At 39.3% G+C, this 19,392-nt stretch overlaps 1 protein-coding gene across 2 annotated transcripts in view; it reads left to right on the top strand.

Annotated features, from left to right (window-relative positions):
• Nucleotides 1-11,477, top strand: part of CHRM2 (cholinergic receptor muscarinic 2) — an 85,999-nt gene extending 74,522 nt beyond the window's left edge. The window contains exons 2-3 of one of the 2 annotated variants that reach the window (XM_068190849.1): nucleotides 6,262-7,694; nucleotides 10,954-11,477. In XM_068190849.1, coding sequence (XP_068046950.1) covers nucleotides 6,301-7,694; nucleotides 10,954-10,975 — 1,416 coding nt within the window. In that variant the 5' untranslated portion in view covers nucleotides 6,262-6,300 and the 3' untranslated portion in view covers nucleotides 10,976-11,477. Of the gene's footprint in view, nucleotides 1-6,261; nucleotides 8,034-10,953 lie in introns of those variants that run through there. The other variant, XM_068190850.1, reaches the window with a different exon arrangement.
• The last annotated feature ends 7,915 nt before the right edge of the window (nucleotides 11,478-19,392 follow it).

Here is a 19,392-nt window from a genome sequence, read left to right as displayed (position 1 = left end):
TGTGGTGTTATTAGAACCATGCTCTGACTGATAGAGCTCATCCCAGGTCATATACCTCTTCATCCAGACTGCTTGCACCAGGAATATTTAACTGTAATGGCTTCGGGTTTTCATCAAATTATAACTCTGCTCATTAATTATAATAAAATTTAAATTGCAATAAAATGTGGGTCTCCTCTGCCTGTGAGTTAAAAAAGCTTTTAAAATATTTTTAAGCAATTCTACTGCTGGAAAGGACTGTTTTATGTGGCAGCTGCTTATCTGTGCCTCTAGATGGAGATGCTATCCATTTAACTCAGCCCTCTAGAGAAAGCTGGGGGATGCTTCCATTTTGCCTTTTGTACTCCAAAGACTAACTTTTTTTTTCCCTGATTTCTGGATAATAAATTTATTTTGATCTTAGCAAATATACATATTTCATACCTTACCTGAAAAAAAGCAACAAAACATAAATAATGCTCTTCTGTTTTAGCTTTCAACAGTAGGAGCATCCCTAACTGTTTACTTTGCCTGAAATGTAATGCTAAAACCTTCTGCTTTACAGCTGCCATTCTGAAAACTCCCTCTACTGTGTAAGCACCTCTAACAAGCTGAGGTGCACAGGATTGCAGGTGGGACTCAGAAGGAGTGACATGGACCATTGTATTCAGTCACTTTTATCATATGGATAAATCTCATAGTTCCACAAGAACAGAGAGGAAAACCTTCCATAACTTCACCGAGAGAACTGGCTATTTTCTCACTAGTTTTGGAACAAGGTTTTTTATTATAATCCTAGCAAGAATGAGGCATATGAGTAAAGGTATCTTCTCTAGTCCAGGTGGTAAAAATCCCTTTTTTTTTTGGATCAAAACCAGTTAGATGGAACAGTGTGTATTGAGCATATTTTTTCAGGTTTGCCCAATGCAGTAGGATGCAGAGTTTAGCTTGTAATGGTATCAGCTGCCCAAAGACAGAATGCAAACTCTCTCTTGATAACACAGGTCCCAAAAAACAAAAATATATCTGCAGCCAAACCTATACTGACAGAAAGGCATTATTTCATGTGCCTTAGTACCGATGGGTGGCTATTATAACAGTAGTAATAGTAATAATAGTACCATTATATTAGAAATACTTTGTTATCTGATCTTTGAGGGAAAACTGCCTTTTTATTTTTATTTATTTCCTGAAACTAGAGAGATTATTGTTTGGTTGTGTTTTTTTTTTTTTTTTTTGTTTTTTTTTTTTTGTTTTTTTTTTTTTTGGTTTTTGTTGTTGTTTTTACTATGTTGTCTATACTTCTACTTGTGTCACATTTAATATCAACAAGTTGGGCTCATGACACTATATTTCCTTCTATGTAGTTTTTCTATATTTCCTTCTATAGTTTTAGACTGCAAGAGCAGCAGTGTGCAAGATGTAGTTAACAGCATAAATCTGTTTGCAGTGCACAAATGGCAATGCACAAATCCTCAGACCCTAATGTGCCTTGAGGCAGCAGCTTTGGTGCCAGCATTGACACCTACTCATGTACAGTCCCCTGCTGCTTTTGGGGGAATATTTTCATTTCTGTCTTGTTTCAATTGTTGTTTGTGGCACACTGTTGGTTTGCTTTTTTAATATTTTCTGACTCTGATCTACTTGTTGTTTCAAGATCTGTGCAGAAATTTTTAATTTTGCCCTTAGGTATCCTTCACAATTAGGTGGGGAAAAGTAGATCCAAACAGGCCAACAGCATATCTTTTTTGTAGGACATGTGCTGATTGAGATAAACAAAAGTGCATGAAAAAGAAAAAGAACAACAGACCACACCTAGACAGTAACACTTAGCAAAGCAAAGCTGTTTCTAGTTTCAAAAGGATTGCAGAAGATAATTAATGTGGTGATGATTTTAGTCTTCAGGTGTTTGGGCATTTTCTGAAATGTATTTTTACCAAAAGTCCAGACTATAAATGTATTCTCTCTTAAAGTCTGCAATAAATTCTGGCTAACAGACCTAAGATATTTGTCACAGATTAAGGGATTTTGTTTCTCTCTTTTTGTTTTCACACTGTGAGTTTAAAATGGTACCAGGAAGAAATTTAGAATCAAAATCAATTGAGCTCAGGATAAAAATAATTTCAGGAAAAAAACATTCCATTATTGCTACAGCAAACATCAAATCTTTTTTACATAGGTTTGGTCTGAAGAGGAACTAGATCAAAAAAAGAAAGTGAAGGAAGTATATTTCCTTCTGCTTGAGACTTAGATGTGCCCTCAGAATGGCAATGCTCATACATTCTTGGGTAATCCTGTTTAAATCACAAATATAACTTTCAGGTGCTGATCATTTGTTGCCTCTTTCATGTCTTGACCTTTATATGGTCTCAGAGAATTCAAAGAAGACATTAAATCCTTACCAAATTTAACTTGTCAATATGCACAATACAGAAGAAGAATTTGTCTAATAAACTCTGACAGGCGTGATGTATCAGCCATTTTTTTCAATATACCAAACATTTCTGTAGTCTGTTTTGTGGCAGATGTTGGAGATATATTTTAAATTTAAAATTACAATGTTTGCTACAAGATTTGCCTGCACTAAATGGATGTGTTCCTGTCAGGATAAGTGGAAAGCACAACTCAGCAGGATGCAATGCTTAAATATGCCCCAACCCTGCCCTAAACTGTTGCCCAGTAAATAGAGGGAAATTATTTTCAGTACTGTGAGTTCTTTACAGGGAGGAACTACTGCACTGGGAACATTTCCCAAGTACATATCAAATATCAAACAATGAATTATTTTATATGTGGATTTCTTGGCTTTGGACATTTTCTGTGCAGTGATTATGGTGTTTCCATAAAAGTCATATATATTTTGAAATATATTTCAGAAAATTATCTTGGTATCTTTTAAGGTCACAAGAGACATTCCTTGCCTTTTCTGGGTATTCTCTGTTTAGCAAGAATGCACTTAGTATAGAAGGATAAATTATGGTAGCCCATGGGAGTCAGTGCCATATTGTGCAACTCACACAAACACCCATGGGCTTGCAGAGGAGAGCTCTGTTTGTTCAAGAATAAGATCTGGTATTTCTCACACAGGAGGTCATATTACCTTAAAATGCCTCTGCCCCGTTGGTCTGCCTGATGAATAACATCTGCTCCCACAACAACTGCCTCTCCAGCTGGAGAGATGGGCTCTGTGGAAAGACAAAAACAAAAGTAGTCCTTACAAGCAGTCTTGTAAGCCAGCAAGCAGCCACGATGAGAAACAGAACGCTCTCTGGGCACCTGATTCCAACACTGCTGCAGCCCACAGGAAGGAGCCCAGAGCATTGCAGGGGCTCTTGGGTTAGGAAGCATGCACAGCCCTGCCTCTGCATGTGTCATTTTAGTACTCTGAGCAGTGACCATGTATCAGATTGGTCTCTCCAACCCTACACTCTCTCATCAACATACACAGTAAAATATGTTTCACTTTACAATCACACTGATGCAGGCAAAGGGAAGTTTTTACTGGAGCTGGTGACAGCAGATGTTTCCCTGTGTCTTAGAAAGCTGTAACTGCCCTTGTAATTTGCAGTCCAGAGCTACCAGCCTTCTTAAGGACAGGAAAATTTTGTGCAAAAAGAGGGAAAGAGACTGCTTTGCTTTGCTTCCACTCATATTAACACCATGAAATCCTATTCCTAGCAAGTAAGATTAGTTTTTAGCTTTCATCCATCTTGCATCGTATAGATTCCCATAAAATCAGGGAAATTGTTACTGAATTACCATTACCAAAATTTCACCTGAAAAGACTCAGGAATAAAGTCAGCTGGGAGATGGCAATTTTGTTTCACAAGCTTCAAGTTTTTAAAATTAATTTTTTTCTTCAGTGGAATGAAAACAGAAATTCTGAACAGTTTTTCAAAAATATATTGTAGAGAAACACTTGTTTCCTTATAACAAAGCATAATTTTTTCACCTCTAATCCACCCTCACTCATTTCCACTTTACTCCCCCACTCACTTTCTGTCACCAGAGGTAGTTGCAGAGCGCTAGATCATGAACCTTCTTCATCTGATTTTTCTTTTTTAATCAATACATCTCTATGCATGATTTTGCCTCTTCATTAAAAATGCATTCTGTTAAGAATGTTCATAAACAACTCTGCTTGGGAGAAATTCTTAACTTGTCCAAAAAATTGATGCCTTACACATCTACATGGATAGCCAGCTGCTCAGCTGTGAAGCTCTGGGAGAAAGACAGACTGGGAATTGCTGAAATGACAGTCCTATATATTAAAGGTGTCCCGTCAATGTTTTTGCACAGAGTAGAAATTGTGCTACATTCCACTCACCCTATTCTTACTGTACAAAGCACACACTCAACTAAAGCATTCCTCTTCCTCATTTTGTTATCTTGAACCTGATCCCAAGGATTTCAGTGTTGTATCTGTAAATAGCAAAAAAATAAATATCTGTCGAGCCTTATGTTCCTCTATTTATTCATAATCTATGTTCCTCTATTTATTCATTGAAGTATTCACTTCAACATAGAACTGGCAAAAAAATTTTAGCTGTTTTTGATAGCAAAGGCAAATGCATGAGCCCCACCCTCTCTCTGCCAGTTGTATTTCTCTAAGTATAAATTTCAAGATTACAAAGTTTCCTCAGACAGAAAACCTTTTACCCTGGTTTAGCATTTTGACTTTTCCACGGAGACAGGCTTGCTTATTTTTCCGAGAGTTCAGAAGGGGTTTTGCCACTGTGCTGACATTTTGCGTCACCTTCTCTCTTTTGCATCTGGAAAAAAAAAGGAAAAAAATAAAAAAGCACAGTACTAAATGACAGTAAAAATGCATTGCTCCTTTGAAGTGACGTGGACTGCATATGTCTGTGCATCAGCAGGTTAGTCAGAGGAACCAGAGGAGAATTTTCTAATCCCTGGTGTATAGGGGAGCCATACATAGATAATTTTTTGTCTTCCTTTGATTGCACCACCATGTTTAGAGACTCTTTCTTAAAGAAGTGATGCCTTATGTGTGAGGGGGAAAAAAGCAGAATATTGTAATTAGAAAAAAAAACCTAACCCTGTCACATCTGGCCTTCATGCTTCAATAATCCCTTGAGCACAGCTCATAAATAATGAGCACTCAGATGCTGTACAATTCCAGTGCATTCTATTGACTTCCAGGGGATGCACAAAAGGATAGAATATATCCTGAAGACAAAAGCATGCACTATTTTCATAGTCTTCTAGCAAATGTGTATCGCTAGCAATTTAATTACTATTTATTGAGCACTGCCAGTAGGGTATAAGGGGCACAAAAAGAATTGCTATGTGTAAACAGAACTGATTTTTATCTGTTTCTTTATCTAGCATTACCCTGCTATCTATTTCAGATGTTTTGTTTTAGCTTTATGTGATGCAGATTAAAAACATTGTGATTTGAAAAATAATGGGAAAAGTGCAATCAAGAAAGCATCAAAAGATAATACCGTGTTTAAAAAAACCCGAACAAACAACAATGCCTTATCCAGGTACAAATACTCAAATGTAAGTAAAAAAATAACTTTCATCCTACTGAAATTGAAATATGTATGCATCTAACTAGATAGGCAAATGATCAACTGAGGTGAGTTTACAAACTGTTAACTTCAACAGACCCACCCTCTTTTGTTTATTGACAGACTAATTAGTTTGATGAAGTGCCAAAACCTTTGTATATGTTGCCTAAAAAAGGAACTGCTGGGTAAGAAAACTGGGGAGAGATATGGTAAAAACCCATTCCATAAACCTCACAGAAGCATGCCCAGGTGGAAAATGAAAGAAAGACAGAAGCAGAGATTTCCTTCCTGTGATCTGCCTCTCAGTGGATTACATTCTTATAACTGTGGGTTACAAGAATGTTACACCCTCCAGTCTGGACATTTGATTTGGAATAGGGTTTGAAATGAGCAAAGTGAAACATTTTGTTAGCAGGAAAGAAAATATTATGCAGGTTCAGTTCCAAAATATTCAAGTCAATATTAGTTTTAAAAATTAACAAAGAGAAAAATGCATCTGAGAACTAAAAAATATAGTTTTGGGTCCAAATGTGTGCCTTTCTCACATATTTAGAGCTAGCCTATTGTTCTGGTATTCCTAAACTGCACACTGTAAGGTGTTTCCTTTAGTCAAAGCTGAATGTTTTTTCCTGAATACATCTTCTAGCTTTAAACATTTGCCAAGTCAGTTTTTTTGGGATCCATTCCTTAAAGGCAAAGGGACTAACTTCCTGACAGTATCTCTTTTCTATTATTTCCTCTGCAGGCTTAAGTTGTAACTGGGTATCTTGTTATCAGAAGCGAAATGAATAACTCAACATACATAAACTCTTCTTCTGAAAATCTGATGGCCTTGGAGAGCCGCTATAAGACTGTCGAGGTGGTGTTCATTGTCCTGGTGGCAGGGTCTCTCAGCCTGGTCACCATAATTGGGAACATCCTGGTCATGGTGTCAATCAAAGTCAACAGGCACCTCCAGACTGTCAACAATTATTTCCTGTTCAGCCTGGCCTGCGCTGACTTGATCATCGGCATCTTTTCCATGAACCTGTACACCCTCTACACTGTGATAGGCTACTGGCCCTTGGGGCCCGTGGTGTGTGACCTCTGGCTGGCTCTTGACTACGTGGTCAGCAACGCCTCTGTAATGAACCTGCTCATTATCAGCTTTGACAGGTATTTTTGTGTCACCAAGCCCCTGACGTATCCCGTGAAGCGGACCACGAAGATGGCCGGCATGATGATTGCAGCTGCCTGGGTGCTGTCCTTCATCCTCTGGGCCCCTGCAATTCTCTTCTGGCAATTCATTGTGGGAGGAAGGACTGTCCCAGATGGGGACTGCTACATCCAATTTTTTTCCAACCCTGCTGTCACTTTTGGCACTGCCATTGCAGCCTTCTATTTGCCTGTTATCATCATGACTGTCCTTTACTGGCAAATCTCTCGAGCCAGTAAGAGTCGGATAAAGAAAGGAAAAAAGGAAGCCGCCCAAAACCAAGAAACAGTTTCCCCCAGCCTTGTCCAAGGTAAAATAGTGAAACCAAACAATAACAATATCCCGACCAGTGGGGATGGGTTGGAGCACAGCAAAATTCAGAATGGAAAAACCAGTGAAGAGACTGTAACCAATAACTGTGTTCAAGGGGAGAAGGAAAGCTCCAACGACTCCACCTCCATCAGTGTGGTCGCTTCCAACTTGAAAGAGGATGAAGCTACCAAAGATGCCAGACAGGCTTCTGCCTCCCAAGACCATGTCAAAGCAGAGAACTCCAAGCTGACATGCATCAGGATAGTCACCAAGTCCCAAAAGGGGGACTGCTGTGCCCCTACCAACACTACCGTGGAGATCATAGGCACAAACGGGGAGGAGAAGCAGAACAGCGTAGCCCGGAAAATCGTCAAGATGACAAAGCAGCCAGCCAAAAAGAAACTGCCCCCTTCTAGAGAGAAAAAGGTGACAAGGACGATTTTGGCCATCCTTCTGGCCTTCATCATCACCTGGACCCCATACAATGTGATGGTGCTCATCAACAGCTTCTGCACATCCTGCATCCCTGGCACTGTATGGACCCTAGGTTACTGGCTCTGTTACATCAACAGCACCGTCAACCCCGCCTGCTACGCGCTCTGCAATGCCACCTTCAAGAAGACCTTTAAGGACCTTCTTATGTGTCATTACAAGAATATAGGAGCTACAAGGTAAAAATAATAATGAAAATAATTGTGGAAAGGGTGAAGGAGTTCCAAATTAAATTCAAAAAACCCTCGATGCTATAGCACTTTATGCTCTTCTATGGAATGTGCAATCCAGGATGTTAGTGGAAATACTGATAAGGGGGCATCAGCTGTACCCCTGAGGACTACACTTTAAAACATTTTTTAATAAATGAAAATAAATCTTTAGGACACGGGGATGTTTGAGAAATTATTCAAGTATGAGGACTGGAGGCACGGTTCCTTACTTTCTGAGAGTATTCTGCAGAAGGGCTTTAAAGTCTATGATTTTTGATCATTCTGTGTAAAATACTTGTTATTTCATTCTCTTTTTCTTGTTTTTCCCTGTGTGTGTTTATTACATCTTCATCTAGGTAAAAAAAAAAAACCCAAATTTTAATATTAACTGTGTGAAAGAGGCATAGGAGTTTGGAAGATCATTGCATAATCCAAATCAATCATGGCAGAAATTTTCTAGAGCTCAAAGTTGTCAAAGCTGTTTTGCCACTGTCATGTAAAAAGCTAAATGTTAGGTACATAATGATGAAAGATTTTATGTTGTTTATGACACCACCATTTCCAAAACCACATCATTTCTGAAAATGTTCTTATGTGCAACATGTAATCATTGCATATCGTTCCAAGTCTGCCGCTTGCCCCATCCCAGGGGCTTTTGTTCCGTGACTACTTCGTCATGTCAAGAGCAAAATGAAAAGACGTGGTCTTGTCCAGGTTGCTACAAGCCAAGACTTCTTCAGCATCCATGTAAACCAAAGCTTTTTTTTTTTTTGAAAAAAAAATTTTGTTCACTTTGTTCGTCACATAACATAAACCTGAGGATTTATTTGTTTTTTACCTCCATCAGCCTTTTCTTCCTTTCTGTACCTTACTTGTCCAGGGCAAGATTGAATAACAAAAGAAGCTGTAAATTTAAAGTTCTCATCCAGTCAGCCACCATGGTGGCCAAACAAAGGGTCTCAGCTGAAGAACAGAAACAAGATTATTACTAGAAAAATGAAAGGCTACATCCATTTAAAGTTGGATGTACAGATGAAGAGGTATGTTGAGGCTTCACAGAATGAATAGTTAATATTGGATGACCATGCTCTTGACCTCTGAAAAGATGATTATATGATTAATTTATTGAGGAAAAGAATAAGATAGACTGACATACCCACCTGGATCAAGCTCTGCTAAGCCCTTAGTGTGAAACTGAGGTCCTTTCTGGGTGAATCCTGCACAAGATGTTTGCTTTCTGGAAAAGGTATTGGTCACGTTGCCTTGTACTACCTGAGAGCCATATTTTGACTGTAAGCCAAGGGGTAACACTAATAAAAATGCAGAGAGGAAAACTGTGATTATAGAAAAACAGATATTAAAATAGTCTTGATGAGAGTCTGGCAAGGGTTGAGTTCAAATATTTTTTGCTACTCTACAGTAGGTGAAATTTAAATCATATCTGCCTGACAAAGAATTTAGTATTCCAATATTTGATGTTTACTGTAGCAAAACTAAACATTTTGTGGACAGGTCAGACAGCTTCAGGTTACTGAAAACAGAGATTGTCTGTGAGTTATGCATATTTTATTTACCTCTTTCCTAGTACTTCTAACTTCCAGGCCCTAACAAAGGTACATGTATATGTTTTCTTACCCAAAAAGAGCATAGATATTGTCCTGAGAACCTCTTTTCTGGAGTGAAAGCCACCCACCAAAACAGGACACCAATTCATTTGATTATTTCATGCTACAACTTCAGAGTATTCCAAAATGCACATCAAAATAACAGTTTCTGAGATTACAGAGAAATTAATCTTGCAGAATTAAGTTTTACATTTGACAAGCTTAATGGAACACAGTGTCAAAGCACTTTGGTATCATGACAATTTTCATGTTTTGCAGTACAAGTTCTCAGCAGAAAGTGAAAATGAGGAGGACTAAACTGCAATAAATTAAGGCCACGTTAAATTCCAGATTAACATGTTTTAATATGAAGTCATTGTATTTATACCCCTAGTGATTTCATCCTAATATAACTGTCTCTATACAGCCAAGGATCTAATTTTGCAACCCTCACTTGCCTTGAGTCATATCTACTATCACTTTTCATCTTCCTGCTTGTAGGAAGAATAACTAAATGACAAAGCTTGCCAAAATGAGCACTGCTTGCCTTTTAAAACTTCATTCACTAGGTTTATCTTGACAGGTCAAAGGAAAGACTTACACATTCCTAGGTTGTTCATTCTCTTACAGTGTTCAAAAAATCCAGATAAAATCTCAAGATAAAATAAAATAAAATGTGTTCAATTTCTAAATCTGACTTCTTTAGAAAAGTTACATAAAAGAGACACACCTGTTTCTTTCTTTCAGCAAGTGCTGTGGGTACTAACAGGTACTCAAACTGGGAAATAATGGTTTGTATAGACATACTTAATCTTTTCACTCTGGTTTTCTGGCAGATATGCAAATCCCTTATTCTCATATTTGAAGCTATCACTTGTTCATAATGAATTAATCTAACAGCTAAGGAAACTCCCACAAGTTAAGAAGTGTGACAGATAGATTGCAATTATAGTCCTTCATCATGTGATATGATGACACTCAAAATACCACAGGAAGAAAAGTATTTTGGGGGCCAGCATTCATGAAAAAAAAAAAAGAAAAAAAAAAAAAAAATAAAACCAAGCAAAGGAAAAACATCAGTTTGAAGTTTTCTAGGTCTTGTCCCTAGCGCTACCCTCACTTTTGATCTCAGAAGACAAGGTTCCTTGATTTGTGTTATAGTATATTTAAAAGGCTTTCAGGACACACAATCCTCTGTGTTTCCACCCTGTAACAGTTTATGGTACATTTACATTTGCAGACAATTAAACAATGTAAAAATAGATGACATAGAGCACCTATGTATGGATCCACAGGCATGCAAACACACAACCCTACATGGTTTATAGACATGAAAAATAACCACCTGATATTCAAGATATTTCATGGAACCTTGTCTGCCTAGTGTGCATTGCCAGCTGCTGGGAGGTGCAGAGCCAACACTTATTGCACTGTCTAGCCCCTCCTGAAAGCAGAGAAGAGGCAGAATGTGCTCTCAGATATTGGGAACCTCTTGGGTCTTCAGCTGGTTGTGGCTCAGTAAATCAAAAATGTGCTAATGGTTCAAAACTGAATATAATTTGTTCTTGAATATCCTTTGAGCTTTCATGTCTTTCCTTTGTGTCCCAAACCATGTTCACCAGGTTTCACTTCCCTCCTGAGTGATAGTTCTGCAGGAACTAAATGTCAGTCTTGAAGCACAGCTCTCCCTGGGTAACTTCGGCTTCCCTGGCTGTTACCTGCACCCTGTGGTCCCCAAGGTCCCAGGTGGCCCTGCTGCTGGAGCTGCCTCATCTTCACCTTGTGCTTGGCCAGAGGACCCCAGTGGCAAGCCCACACCATGTGCTGCAGTGGCCACTTCTGTTTCACATAGAAATCAAGCACACTGTGCAGGTGACTAATGAGAACAAAAACAAAAAGAAAAAATCCCCAAAACAATAACTAACAACAAAAAAATTGCAGCTAGAACTTCTTGTCCCCTCCGTTTCTTCCTCTTTCATTATTTCCAGAAAGAGGCAGCCCACGGGGAGTGATTTCTGTTGTCATGGGACAGCCCTACCTTCATGCTCCAGGAAGAGAACAGCAGCTTGGAAATGCATCAATCTAGTGGGCAACTTTTCTGAGTATTAAAGATGTCTGTGGTCAAAGAGAAAGGAAGAAAGAAAGAAAGAAAAAGAATGAAAGAGAGAGAAAAAAAGAAAGGAAAAGGAAAAGGAAAAGGAAAAGGAAAAGGAAAAGGAAAAGGAAAAGGAAAAGGAAAAGGAAAAGGAAAAAAGGAAAAGGAGAAAAGGAAAAGGAGAAAAGGAGAAAAGGAAAAGGAAAGGAAAAGGAAAAGGAAGAAAGAAAGAAAGAAAGTTGGAGCAATATTTAAAATCTGTTTTCCACAGTGAGAACAAAATCCAAGAAAAACTTGTCAGCCTTCTTTCTGTTTGAGATTTTCATTTGATTTTTTAGGAATCATAGGGTCTATTGAAAGATAGCAAAGTGTTTGAATGTTGCCTGATGAAAGGCTGTCCAAAGACAACAAAGACATCTATATAGGTCAGAATGCTTTTTCTTGCTTTCTTTCATTGTTTTTTTGCAGTACAAAAGCTCAAGGGGATGGGAGTGCCCAAGTGAGCCCCAGAGATCAGTTGTTTGGCATACACAAAGCATGAAGGGGACAAAAGCAAGTGCTAAATATATCAGCCCTCTGTTTTATACTCTTCTGGTGGAGGAAAACATATTGACGAGAAGAGGTGTCTTCAAGAAGTGTGGCTGTGGTGAAAACAGCCCACACACCACTGAAGAAACCCTTGAAGTGGCCCAGCACCTCCTGACCTCCCATCCAGGGATAGGAGCAGGAGGGCAGAGAGTTCTTTTTGATTTTTTCTCCTTATGGATTTGAATGTGCCCATCTGTCTGTGGGACTTGCTAGCAAACTCACTGTCCCCTTCCCCAGTTTTGATGGATTTTGTTCTCTGTTCTTCATTCTTATGAATGAGCCATTCCTCTGGATGAGTGAGTGTTGCCTCAGGACACAGCTCCCATTTTCTCCTGTGATGCTGGGGTGGCACACTTTGAATTTTTCACCTCTGCTGGCAGTACCTCTACTTGCCACTTCTATGCCCCAAAATTAATCATGGCAGTGGCCTAGCAGGACTGAATAGGTAAAGCATCCTGACAGCCAATTTGCTGAAAACTTGACATGAACGCAGCTTGGGGGCAGGAATGCAGCAGAGCCATGCTGAAGTTTTTTCTCTCTCCCCTTAAAATATTTTCAAAAATCTTTATTTTTTGACAAAATGTGGAGTTGCTGGGGGCGAGAATCTAAAGTTTTACACAAGAAAGGGCAGGGAAACAAACTCTGGCCCTGTGCATGGGGGGGGTGCTTGCTGACAGTGAGTTTGGATTTTAATAGTCCCAGATGACAACAGTGCAAATGGTAGAAATTGAGAGGCTTAAAAGAAGTTAGCTTTTCCTTCACTACAGACACAAGGGTATGATTTCTATACAATATTTCTTTTTCAGTTCTGGTACGTTAGAAAATGCTCTAGACTTTTAAGGAATCTTTTTTTTTTAAAGTTTATAGAGAACCTTGCCTTGAAGGAACCTCAGAGATGGTCTTTATTTTCTGTGGCCTCTCCTCTCTGCCTGTTTTTCCCCTTTTGCCACAGTTTTACCAAAAACCTTTCCTCCTTACTTTAACAAGTGTCACCTGTGTTACAGCTACAGGCTTGTAGTTTCACTTGCCTTTCAGGCACTGTGAATGTTGGTATTTACCTTCTTTGACCCCACCCAAAAACTGCCTTTCCTAGCATGAAAGATCCTCCTCCACTGAAGCCCAAGCTACTGTGTGGAGTGGCAAGTTCCATGAATCCTTTCTGCATGGGTTTTAAATTGGAAATAAAATAAACCCTCCAATGAAACAAAGCCAAATCAGTTCTTTTGTTCCCCAGTGGTGTTATCTCTCTGTTAGCCACCGTGGTGGATAATGTCAAAGAGTGAATGTGCTTGTAGTGGGATATCATGCTGCCACATGCATGGACTAATTTTCTGCTCTGTGCAACAGAAAGGCAGCCCTGCCTTCCCTCAAATCCCCTTTCATTCATGAGCTTACTAGCAGAGCATTCACTGACAGTCCAAACCTAAGAATGTAATTATAGCAAGGCTGTGTTGAACATCTACCACAACCAATGCAATCATTTCTCCTATATTTTTACTTCCCTCCTTTTGCAATGGCCTCTTTTGCTACACTGTGGAGCTAGTGGGTTACATGAGCATATCAGTCCTCCCAGGCCTCATATTTCAGAGTACTGGGTAGATTTGTTAAATGCATTTCATTCCAGTAATAACCAAATAAAAGAAAATAAATTCTGGTGTCTTTTTGCCTTCCAAAGTTCTGCATTACCTGAAAAGTGCCATTCAGTAACTACTCTTTTTCATCTTTCCACTGTGAGTTTCTTTTCTTTTCTTTTTTCCCCTTTGTATCATACTTGCCAAGAAGCACACAGAAACCATTTTCTGAGATGTCCCAAAGTGCTCTGACTCTGGCAGAAGCAGCTCTATGTGGTTCATGAGGCAGTGTGATCACAGCCCATGTCACAGTGCCCTTGGAAGGAAGAATTTATTTAAGAATTTAAGATATTAAACACTGGGTGTTTAATATCTGGACTGACTCACCTGACAGCACTGGAGAAAGCACAGGGGGACAAGATTGGTGTGTTCTAACTGGCAAAGGGACAAGCAAGTCACAGTTGGATCGCTTTGCTGCTTCCCCCAGCTCATGTAGGCTTCAGGGAAGAGGTAGGGATTTCTGCCCCCACTGGAGACTCTGTCTCTCCACCTCTATCCAAAGACAGCCCTTCCCTGAAGCACACCCTGGTAGTAGTGGCAGTAATAGTAATAAAAACACTGGTGGGAGAGCCATGACTGCCAATCAACAGACATCCTTCTATCCTATCCCTTATTTCTGGTGCCACTTGGCTGAGGTGGTAGGTAAGTTAGAGACTAGCAATTTGTAAATACCTTTAGATAGTGTGTTTTAACATGACCAACACCATATCTTGGCAGTGTAAACAATAATACATTATGTGTAACACTATCCAGATTAGCTCATAATGTAAATATATCTACAATGAATGTCAAATTATGCTTCAAGCTCTACGTATGAGGAAGAACCTCATCTCTTCTTGAGATCTTTTTTAACTTAACAATATGAAAAACTTGTTATTCATTTATATATATATACATATATATTTAAAAAAACTGCATTCTTTTCTTCAAAAGAAAATACTACTGCAAGAAAGAAGGAATGCATTACCTGTATGTGATCTCCAAAATCATGTGGTAAAACCAGGACTGGTCAAATTCTTGATGCCATACATTTGATCTCATATAAATAAGATAAGCACAAGTTTATGGTTAGCTGTGTAAAGCTGACCCACTTGATTACATATACATGATAGATATATATTTATATATGCTGTATAGATATACATATATTATACATAACATTCATACAGTGAAAGCAAAGTCTGATGAAGTTATATTAACTGGGAATTTGGATGTAATGTTGTGTTCTATTTGGAGGAAAAATTTCGGTGTTATTCAGCAGCATTTGTTATACAAGATGAAGAAAGAAGGTATTTCATCAAAACAAGCCACGAAGGAATAAGATGATGAGGGTTTGAAACATTTTGAAGAGACAACTAAAATTACATGCAATATATATGTATGTACTTCTGCTGAGTTGTATTCCTAGTTAAAGCATTGCATTAAACAGAGAATTATAATAGTAAAAATGTGTTTGTATGTGGTATCTCTATTTAATCTTTCTCCTGACTGAACTACTCTGTGAAATGTAACGGTGATAGATGGAGAAAAATGTTTTTCCTACAGTAGCCACAGGCTGAGAATGCCTGTAGTAACCAGGAAAAAAAATTCTAAGCTTCTTTTCCCTGACTTCCTTGGCAAGTGTGAAGTTCAAGAGTGGTCTGAAGTACAACTTCACCTTTTCTTGTTTTGTCCACATCTTTGTTCCTCCTTCAGAAAATGTCACCTTTAACCACAATGTCCCTAGAGCATTCTGACAAGGGCCTCCAATAAAAGCATTCCTCCAGATATTTCTGTCATCCAAATATTGAAAGGGAATAGGTAAGATTATTTTATAGCTGTCCTCTTATATCCAAGTAAAATAAATTTTTAACTTTGAGGGGAGATGGCACCACTAACAACCAAATACTTGTTGAGCTTCCTTTGCCTTATGAATGCAAACCTGTCTGCATGCAATTTCTTATTTCTTTATTTCTAAGAATGGCATGCTTTCTGAGCATCCTTTCTTTTCTTTATCTCTTAGAGATAAAGAAATAAGGTGCATATTCAGCTTCTCAGGATCCCAGGACACTGTTTCACCCCCACTTCAGAAGCAGACAGGGCTCAGAAGCAGCAGAGCGAGTGGTGGTGACTGGGGACCATGGCTGCCCAGGTAAATCTAGCTTTTGGAGCACAGTCTATCAGTTTGACAAGTGATTGAAGAGGGGGTCACTTGGGCATGGTGAGTGCATCAGCTCTGCCAGGGTCAGGATACTTTTGTCCAGCTGCTCCAGAATGAGAAGAAGCCATTTTAATAAAGTAGCCTATGTTGGGTTCCTTTTCCTAATTTTTCTTTCTAAACTTTGAGGATCTTCACTGTTTCCACATTTACAGGAATTTATACCTGTCTCAACCTCTCTGCCAAAGACTTTCTGCCTCTGCCATTTGCTCTACTATTTCTTCAGCCCAAGCTCACCTTCAGTCATTTCACCATCCCTCTTCACCTGCACCTTTCCACAAGAAAGCGAGAAAAGCCAGTTTTTCACCTGCCTTTGTCTCAGAAAAATCATAAATTGATGTGTTAGAATAGATTTATTTTCTTGTCCTGTATCTCAGTCCCCTTGCACCCCGCAGAGCAGGGACTCTACTGGTAGGTTGTAAGGTGGGAAAATTGTAAGGGGTAGACCCTGATGGTCAAAAGACACTTGTGAGAATCACAACAGAGACACAAACAGGTACCTGAAATCTTTTCCCAAGGTACAGCTATTTTCAGCATGCATGTTTCTTATTTCTTATTAAGATCCACATTGTAGAAACATATAGCTAAGGCTACCTGTAAATTCAGAGCACTGATGCTAAACTTATGTTTATCTTCCCACACATATTTTGAAAACGTTTTTGTCAGTGTTGTTTCTACACAGAAGAGATACATGGATATGCCAGATTACCTGCCTGAACCATTCCCTCAGACTCACAGTTTCATCACCAGGCTGTGAGCAAAGTTACCTTTATCTTTAAAAGAATAGAATCATGCTTGCACAATAAAAATTACCACCCCAATCTTCAAGTACAGCCAGGAATATTTGCAGTTAATGTAATACTTAATAATGTACATCATTTCCCCCCTGGAGAGACATTTTGAGACAATGGCCACCAGGCCAGAAGTGTCTTTATTAAGTGCTTCTCTTTGAGGCCATTTATTAGCAGAAAAAATTAGGTAAAATGTTGCTACCTACTTCACCCTGAGTTCTGGGAGTACCCTAAGAAAATCAATACAGAGAAATGCTGCTATTTAGTAAATCCATTAACACTGTTTCTGGCCTTTTGCCAAGCATTACATGCACTGTCTAGACGTGGGAACCTACTTGGCAGCACCAGGACATTGACACCTTCTCCATGGAGCTTGCCAACTTCACTTCTGCCAACACACAGAATGAGGGAAAAGAATAAAATCAGCAAGAATTATATCGAAGAATTGGAGAGACAAAAATACCCCTTTTCTTCTGCTCTCAATCTTTGTTCTTGTCTTGCCACCCTCTCCTTCCTTATTTTGGTCCTTCCTCCCTCTCCCTGTCCCTTTCTTCCCTGCCTGTCTCATCTGCCTCTCCAGGTTTCTCTGTCTCATTAACAGCTTGCTAAAGGTGCTAAATAAACCACTACGAAATCAAAGCCTTTGGCTTAAAAATGGAAAGCCATGTAAGAGGGAAAGAGACAAGAAGGAATGCCTCAAAAAACTCTGGAGTTAATTCATTTAGTTTAGGAACCAAAGATTTTCCCTGACTCCCCCCATAATCACTGCTATCATTTTGTCTGCAGTTGAAAAACACTTATAAACAGGGCTGAGCAGAGATTATTAAATCCATATAGCAGAGGAGCAATATTCCTAAATAGAACTATTGCCAATGGCAGCTGCACCAAATAATTTTCTGGAACTATAGACACAATGGATCTGTGGTTTTGCAAAATTCATCCTACTAAAATGCAACCTAATAAAAGAATAGGGAACAAGGTCAAAGCAGTTAAATCTCTCCAGCACAGATCTACCTTAGCTCCCATCACAGATGGAGTGCAGTGCCAGGAGTGCCAGGAGCAGTGCCAGGAGCCCAAAGGAGCAAGAACTCTGTAAAAGTCACACTCTTTGGGAAAAATTAAACTACCCTGAGGTTGTCTGGCCAGGTTGTCATTTTGGGTAAGAAGAGTTAAGTTTCTGCCAATGTTGCACATCTTTCAACGGGAGGGTTAGGCTTCAGCATTCCTGACAGCAGCCAAGAGATAAGGATGAGAGCAGAATTCAGTGTATACAGGCTTAGTTATTAAATTAGTGGATGTTCAGGATGTTCCACAGAAAATATAAACAAGACATATCAAATATGGACATCAAATCCCAGATTTTGTTATGCTGTCTTTCTAAAATGAAAAACAAATAAACCAAAAGTTTCCAAGTGTTTTAATTGGTATATTTCCTTGCATGGAAAAAAGTCACCATAATTTTATAAAAGGGAGGGTTGAAGTCTTCTGTTCATGCTGAGAAGACATGACAATTAGACAATTACAAAATAATGGAGTTGGTGGGGAGCTTTCTAGTGAAACTTTTTTCCTGCTATAAAATGCTGATTTGCTCTTTTTTTTTTTTTTTTTTTTTTTTCTTTGGTGGGAGGTGGGGTGGGTAAAGCAAGAGGAGACTGAGGGAAGACCTCACTGCAGCAGTTACAATTTCCTCATAAGGGGAAAAGGAGGGGCAGACACTTATCTCTGCTCTGTGGTGAGCAGTGACAAGACCTGAGGGAATGGCCTGAAGTTGTGTCAGAGAAGGTTTAGGCTGGATATCAGGAAAACATTCTTCATCGAGGGGATGGTCAGACACTGGAACAGGCTCCCCAGGGCAGTGGTCACAGCACCAGCCTCACACAGCTCAAGAAGCTTTTAAACGACACTCTTGGGCACATGGTGTGACTCTTAGGGATGGTGCTGTGCAAGGTCAGGAGCTGGACCCAGTGATCCTTGAGGGTACCTTCTAACTCAGCTGATTCTGTAATTTCAAAGGAATTTGTGGTTTTGAAATACTCTAGGAAAAAGAGGGATAAATTTTATGCACAGCCTTGAGCAGTGGCCAACCAGAGACATGCACCAGGCTAGAACAAGCATAAGCAGGTTTCCATAGCATTCCACAGAGAACAGGAATGACCATGATTTTTGCTCTGGGCATGCTTGGGTCATAATCCAGAGCACACAGTCAGCATGATTATGCTTTTATGAACACTTACAGAGGTGCTCCTGTTATGCCTGAGACCCTGCAAAGAGGAATATATACTTTAAAAGATACATGCTAAAATATGTGTTAATCCCTTGGCAGACACAGTTCAGAGTGGAAAGGGCTGAAAAGTGAAAGTCAATGGTGTTTGCAAAGAACTGTGAAGCCACAGCAAGAAATGAAGATGAGGCACGTTACGCTTCATCTGTCAAAAGTAGGACACCCTTGTAGGGGCAATGTAGAAACATAATTTTCCCTTATTTAAGGAACCTCATTTAAATGGGTTGAAGGCCTCTTTGGACACAGTTTTTCTGCCTATACTGATGATGGGGAGAGCCAGGGTGACAGGCTCAAACAACCTTCTTTTGAACAGCTACAGTCAGACGAGATGCTTCTTAGTCCACGTGTGCACAGCCCCAGGGTTTCTTAGGTTTTGTAGATGTAGCAGTAGCTATAATTATAATAACTGGTGTTATGCTGGGAAAAATGAGACAAGAAATAGAGATGGGAGGAAAGAAGAGAAATCCATTATGCAAAG

The sequence above is a fragment of the Anomalospiza imberbis genome, chromosome 5 (assembly GCF_031753505.1).
Source record: "Anomalospiza imberbis isolate Cuckoo-Finch-1a 21T00152 chromosome 5, ASM3175350v1, whole genome shotgun sequence".
Classification (NCBI taxonomy): domain Eukaryota; kingdom Metazoa; phylum Chordata; class Aves; order Passeriformes; family Viduidae; genus Anomalospiza; species Anomalospiza imberbis.
Note: the sequence above shows the minus strand (reverse complement) of the source record. Positions and strands in the feature narration are given on the sequence as shown.